The 6,663-nt window shown below is 38.0% G+C and overlaps 1 protein-coding gene across 1 annotated transcript in view; it reads left to right on the top strand.

The window, feature by feature from the left end:
• Nucleotides 1-292: 292 nt before the first annotated feature.
• The window catches only part of LOC107748979 (chloride transport protein 6-like), a 19,491-nt gene continuing 13,120 nt past the window's right edge, over nucleotides 293-6,663 (top strand). Inside the window, exons 1-11 of the mRNA XM_016564017.1 lie at nucleotides 293-395; nucleotides 1,050-1,109; nucleotides 1,237-1,302; nucleotides 1,388-1,453; nucleotides 2,024-2,090; nucleotides 2,182-2,288; nucleotides 3,791-3,917; nucleotides 4,151-4,218; nucleotides 4,424-4,482; nucleotides 5,844-5,976; nucleotides 6,077-6,190. Coding sequence (XP_016419503.1) covers nucleotides 318-395; nucleotides 1,050-1,109; nucleotides 1,237-1,302; nucleotides 1,388-1,453; nucleotides 2,024-2,090; nucleotides 2,182-2,288; nucleotides 3,791-3,917; nucleotides 4,151-4,218; nucleotides 4,424-4,482; nucleotides 5,844-5,976; nucleotides 6,077-6,190 — 945 coding nt within the window. The 5' untranslated portion in view covers nucleotides 293-317. The remainder of the gene's footprint in view (nucleotides 396-1,049; nucleotides 1,110-1,236; nucleotides 1,303-1,387; nucleotides 1,454-2,023; nucleotides 2,091-2,181; nucleotides 2,289-3,790; nucleotides 3,918-4,150; nucleotides 4,219-4,423; nucleotides 4,483-5,843; nucleotides 5,977-6,076; nucleotides 6,191-6,663) is intronic.

Raw genomic sequence — 6,663 nt, forward strand, 5'->3', positions numbered from 1 at the left:
TTACGTTTCATCGTACTTATTGATCTCATAAATATGACTTAGTATCTCAGAGTTTAGACATTTTATGTTTTGTTGATTTACTAAAGCAGATTTTTTTTCCCGTATGTGGCGGAAATGAGCTTTATCACTAGTACACATATCATAGATTAGTCGGTTGCATACAAAGACTATAGAAATATTCCCTTGAAAGGGACTTTGGTAGCATAGCATACTGGGCTTGAGTCCCTCGTGTCTGCGTTAGAGCTGCGCAGCTGGCGCGCGCTTGAATACCCCAGCTGGCCTGTGTGATGGTCATGTGATCAGGCGTGCTGCTGAAGATGATGGCGTGCTGTGGAGGCTGTTTGTGTTGTCAGTGCTGCTGCAATGAAGGCGAAACCAGAACACCAGAGGAGCTGGTATAAAATATTTGATTTGTCTTATCTGTTTCCGAACGCAAAACGCTTTGTTGAATTCATTCTGATGCTCTGTCTGCTGTTCTCCACCCAAATTGACTGTAAACAGCCTGATGTGAATCAGGTGTACATTAACAATGAGTTCAGCAATCAAACCAAGTCTGCTGAGAGCAGTAAAACTCAACAAGCTACTGAATTCAGTATGCATTATCAATGAACATGAAAGTGTACCCGTTTCTGAGTCTAGTGTGCTCCCTATGTAGACGACATTGTTGGTCATCTTTGGCCAGTGAAGCAGCTTTGGACAATATATCATCAGGGCGTTATATCACTGTTAAATCATTGTCTAGAGCTCACCAGGGTATGAGAGACACAAGCTGTATTTCTTGATATGATGATCAACCTGGTTTAATACTGCCAATGTGTTCTTTATGGTTGTAAACTGATGATAATATTGCAGACAAATCTTTTGCATCAGTCATTATTTTAGGTATAATAAAGTGAAATGTCAGAAACAGTCACTCCATTGTTTAGAGTCGATCCAGGCCATCTGTTCATTCTGAGGACTGAGGTCCCAGCCTGGGAAACCCATTAGATTAGGGTTTTACTTTTTCTGAACATGTTAACCTGATTTTGTTGCTGCCTTTTGCTTGTTAGACAATACTGGGTGAAACCAGAGAAGATGAGGATGAAATATTGCCGAGAAAAGACTATGAGGTTAGTGAGTAATGGACACGACAGATTACGCTTCCAATAAAAGCAAAAGACTTGCAACACGATTATTTGTTTTATGTTTAAAAAAAATACGAATGCTGCATGTCTTTATTTATGGTTGGCATTTCAGAGTTTGGATTATGACCGGTGCATTAATGAGCCATTCCTGGAGGTTTTGGAGGGGTTGGATAATAAGGTAAAATGTGTAATGTCTTCATTTATTATATTCATATGATGTCAAGTCCCTGTTTACCAAGTGTATTATCTCATTTCTCTTACAGAAAGCTAGAAGGTATGAAGCGATAAAGTGGATTTTGGTTTTTGCGATTGGAGTGTCAACAGGACTGGTGAGTTTCGTGGTGGTTTATACCCTATCGGAGAATGAGATTTATAGAAAATAATAGATCGCACTACTTGATTTGGATAAAATCAAATGTCACTGGGAGACAATAAAAGAACAATATGAGAAAACAAGAACAAATGTCTTTGTTTTCAGATGCAAGATCTTAAAGGTTACAATAAATTGATCAGGTTGAAGTCACTTATATCAATTCTTTCTGTTGGAAACATTTTGTGTCCACAATATTAACATTGGTATTCTTTGATATTATTTAGCGTTTACATTTAGTACATACAAATGCTTACAGATATATTTAAACTTTATTTTTTAATATTTTTACAATTCAAACACATTTAATCCCCCCCAAAATAATTAATTAAATAATTATATTAAATTATATAAATATCATTATAGAAAATGAAGCCTTTTTAGGAACATCAAGTTTTTTTTTTTTTTTTTTTTTTTGGGAGGTGAAATACTGGTCATTTGTTTATGAGTTTCACCTCCCTACAATTTCTGTGCTCTAATGATTATGCACAAATTTCTGATTTTGTTTAATTAATTTTTTTCTATTCAGACTGGCCTGTTTGTTGATTTCTTCGTGTGGCTCTTCACTCAGCTGAAGTTCAGCTTGGTTGGACAATGTATCCTATCTTTCGGCTCAGTTCTGCGTTGTGTTTTGGTTTGTGTAATGCTGCACTATTTGCTGAGTGGAGTCCTTGACGTGTGCTTCAGCTGTGGAGGAATGCAGTGAGAATGGCTGTCTAGCTCTCTCCTTACTGGAGCTGCTGGCTCTCAATATGGTGTTCGTATTCATCTCCAGCGTTCTGGTGCTCATTGAGGTAACAACATCTCAGGCCGATATGTTCAAGAATAAAGTCTTTTTTTTTTTTTTTATAAATCTCTTATTCTCACCAATGCAGCATATATTTAATACATATACAGTAATAATATTAAAATGTTTCTCGAGCAGCAAATCAGCATATTATACTGATTTCTGAAGGATCATGTGACACTGAAGACTGGAGTAATGATGCTGAAAACTCAGCTTTGATCACAGAAATAAATTACATTTTAATATATATATTCAAGTAGTTATTTTTAAATTGTAAAGAAAAAAACACATCAAGAAATCTTAATTATGCCACACTTTTAACTGCCAGTATATGTAAAATATATGTGTATGCATGTCTGAGATAATTTAACATAAAATCAAAAATGCATGTTATACTTTAAAGGGGTCATATGATGCTTTTTTAAAGATCATTATTTTGTGTATTTGGTGTAACAGAATATGTTGACATGCTTTAATGTTCAAAAAACACATTATTTTTCAAATACTGTACATTATTGTAGGTCCTCTATGCCCCGCCTCTCTCAAACGCTTCGTTTTCTACAAAGTCCCTCCTTCCGACAAGTGCAGTCTGCTCTGATTGGCCAGCTGACCCAGTGCATTGTGATTGGCCGAACACCGCAAGCACTCGTCGGAAATGTAACGCCCCTTACCATAATCGCGAGCTTCAGCTTTCAAAGTAAATGTAAAGACAGAGCCTGAAAGGGGAACAGAGTCTCGTGACAGACACAGTGATGAATATGTGTTTGCAGTACACAAGCCATGGTTAAGACATCTAACTCTGTGATGTGACCCTGTCTCTGTCTCTGTCTCTCTCTCTCTCTCTCTCACACACACACAGACATGATGCGCAAAACTCTGCATTTGAACAGTCAATAGCAAATACTTAAACTAATAGCAAAACATACTTACAGTAGCTGATTCAGAAGTGCCAGATTGTCATAGCAAAGTCAGAATTACGTCCTCTCCTAGGTTCATGAAACGGTCGTCCATAAAATGCATTGCTGTTCTGTTGTAAGTGATCTTAAAGATTCCTAAATGCATCTACTTCTGGTAGGCCAAATAAAGTGCTTTTGCTTTCGTTTAGAAACACACAGCGTCTCCCTGACATGGCTGTTTCAACACTAACTGCGGTTACTGAAACCACGCCTTTTTTCTTTGCGTGCACATTTGGGCGGCATTATGCTAATATTTCCACATGGTGAGGTAGATATGTGGGGGCGTGTTAGAACGAGCCGTTTTAGGGGGGCGTGGCAGAGTCTTAACTTTGATAAAGAATATCTCTTTGGTTTTGAGACTTTAGTCTTTGCAACTTCAGGGATCTTATCTATGCACAATCAGCTTGTAACACTCCAAAGAGAAAGGAAAACTTGAAATCGCATCATATGACCCCTTTAAAAACAAAGCCAAATTAATAATTGTACAGTAGTGTGTGTGTGTGTGTGTGTGTGTGTGTAGTAGCCTATACAATATGTTTCTTCTGTGTAATAGCCTGTTGCAGCTGGGTCTGGTATCCCAGAAATTAAAAGTTACCTGAACGGAGTAAAGATTCCCGGGATTGTGCGGCTGCGAACCTTCATATGTAAGGTCACAGGAGTCCTGTTCGCTGTTGCTGGAGGTAATGATGAGGAAAATAGTCTATATCAGCGCAGACAAAGATTAGAATACACTCTGACTCTGTGCTGTATTAGACTATCGGTGGTGATTGCCGCTTTTTGATTCAGATTTTGAAGAAAAATATGTGCAAACTGGCCTTATTCCGGAAACGTTGATCAGAGCCATGCAGCTAAATGACAGTGATGTGTCTTTTTGAAGTTGTTCCATGCTGATTCAGTATTGTTTGTGTTTCAGGATTGTTTGTGGGTAAAGAGGGACCAATGATTCACAGTGGAGCGATAGTAGGAGCAGGACTTCCTCAGGTACTCCTCCACATGATCATGTATCCAACTTAAACCAAACAATAAACTAATCTTTAACCGTTCTCCTATTCAAAATTGTTGAGGTTGAGAATACTTTAGATGGTTAATGATTTTGTGTTCTGTATGCAACCGGGCGATTCATTCATGCATTATTTCTCTTGTCACAGTCATACACTTATGAAAGCATGCTTGTCTCTCTGGTTAGTTTCAGAGCATCACCTTCAAGAAGATCCGCTTTCACTTTCCCTATTTCCGCAGTGACAGGTGAGCACTACAACACGACAAGCACTGAATCATTCATAACATTGCACAGAATAAATGTAAAGCATTAAGTGGCCATCAAACCTATTCTACCTGGCAGCATCTCTCAACTAATAATGAAGCTGTGGGATTTAGGTAAGAAATATATGCTAGAACTTTTCAGTTTCTAAGCTATGTTATTGAGAAATCATAGAACAGTGTTGACAGGCACGATCTGCACGTGATGTACGAGCCACTGTCTGTAGCCTATATGTGTGTGCGTTACAGTGCAGCGGCGCATTAGATTAGAACGGCGGTTAACTTACCTGTACAATAAGCTGTTTAAAATGTGCTTTCTCCCGTTCAGTTTCGAGCATCCAGATGGTATAATCACACACATCTTGTGGAGCGCTTTTTGAGTATGCATTTATTTGGCATTTTAACTGTCTGGAAATGGAGTGTAAATGTCTCGACCTCAAGCTTAAAGCGTCATGGCAGAGCATTAAAGTCGACTAATCGACTAGTCGGTGCAACCCCTAATATGTGCACGCACTCTGAGAGACGGTTTGAGCGCATGCACGTAAAACACGTGAGTATCCTCATAAAATGAGCCATTTGTGTCTTAAGTTAACAGTTGAGAAAGAAAATGCATGTGTATCAGTATATTAGATACGTTCTTTCGGTCTTAGAGTGACAGCAGCCTAATAAACCTGGTGCTGTCTGTGTCATTAATGCTTATCAAACAACAAAAGAGAGAAAATCCCTTGCTGCTCTTGACTGAATCACTTGTGTTATTAGGAATAAATCTGTATTTATGTTTTTACACAGTGAAGACTATGCAGTGTTCTTTTTTTTGTGCATAACATACAATTCAAGTAGCATTTCGTGTTTCTAGTGCTTGAAGTTTTTCACGTAGGTCTGATTCATTTAAGTCTTTGTTCTATTGTAGATTTGTGTCCTGTTGCTTGTAATTAGTTTCTTAGTTCTTTTACTTGTCTTCAGTAAGCTTGGATGTTTTTTTTAACACTTATGCTAGTTAGCTAGTATTAATTATATTTGTGTGTGTGTGATATTGAAATTGAGGACAAGAATTGTGAAATTTTTGGTATCAAAAATTGATATAATAAAAACCTTACTTAAAGCAAAATAACTATTTTGATATCGTGAAAACAATTACTCCTATTGTGTTAAGATGTTGGTCATATTGCCCATCCCTATTGCATCCTACTCTATTTATTATAAATATTAAATAATTATTTAATAAATAATATTTAAAATATTATTGAAACATACACAATATGACCAGGAATTTGTATTATTAAACTAAACATGGTCATTTGGGATTTTGTCAATGATATTTTTGTTTATTTTGTTTCTGTGTTCAGGGACAAGAGGGATTTCGTGTCAGCGGGTGCAGCGGCTGGAGTTGCGGCTGCCTTCGGGGCACCTATAGGGGGCACCCTCTTCAGTCTGGAGGAGGGGTCGTCCTTCTGGAACCAGGCCCTCACATGGAAAGTGGTATGTGGATATATTATGTAGGGTTTTGTTCATGTAATTTCAGTCTGTGCTAAGAAAGTTCAGTTTATAATTCCCTCTCTGTCTCTCTTCTGTATTAAAGTTGTTCTGCTCCATGTCTGCCACTTTTACACTCAACTTCTTTCGTTCTGGGATCAACTTCAATAAATGGGGATCATTCCAGCTGCCTGGCCTGCTCAACTTTGGAGAGTTTAAGGTAAAAAAGCTACAGAAAAAAGCATTAAAGCCCCTTAATTATATGCATTCACATTGTGTTGTCGGGGTGTAACGGAACACGTATTCGTCCCGAACCGTCACGGTTCATGCAGTCAGACGGCGAATACAGTCAGTCATAGGCAGTCATTCCAGAAGGACAAACACAAAAACGGCACGTTTTGGCTCATACCCTAAAAGTGGCAATTTCAACAAGGTATAAAAAATTATCTGTGGGGTATTTTGAGCTAAAACTTCACATACACGCACTGGGGACATCAGAGACTTATTTTACATCTTGTAAAAAGGGGCATAATAGGTCCCCTTTAAACTAAGTAGTGTAATATAGCGCCACCTGCTGTCAGAGAATAAATATGCATTTTCATTCAGTCCATCGGCCTATTTCTTGTTCACAAATCTGTCTAAATCTGTGTTAGTGAGCACTTCTCCTTTGCCGAGATAATCCAGATAATCCAT

The sequence above is a fragment of the Sinocyclocheilus rhinocerous genome, unplaced genomic scaffold (genome assembly GCF_001515625.1).
Source record: "Sinocyclocheilus rhinocerous isolate Xijiao unplaced genomic scaffold, SAMN03320098_v1.1 scaffold470, whole genome shotgun sequence".
Classification (NCBI taxonomy): Eukaryota; Metazoa; Chordata; class Actinopteri; order Cypriniformes; family Cyprinidae; genus Sinocyclocheilus; species Sinocyclocheilus rhinocerous.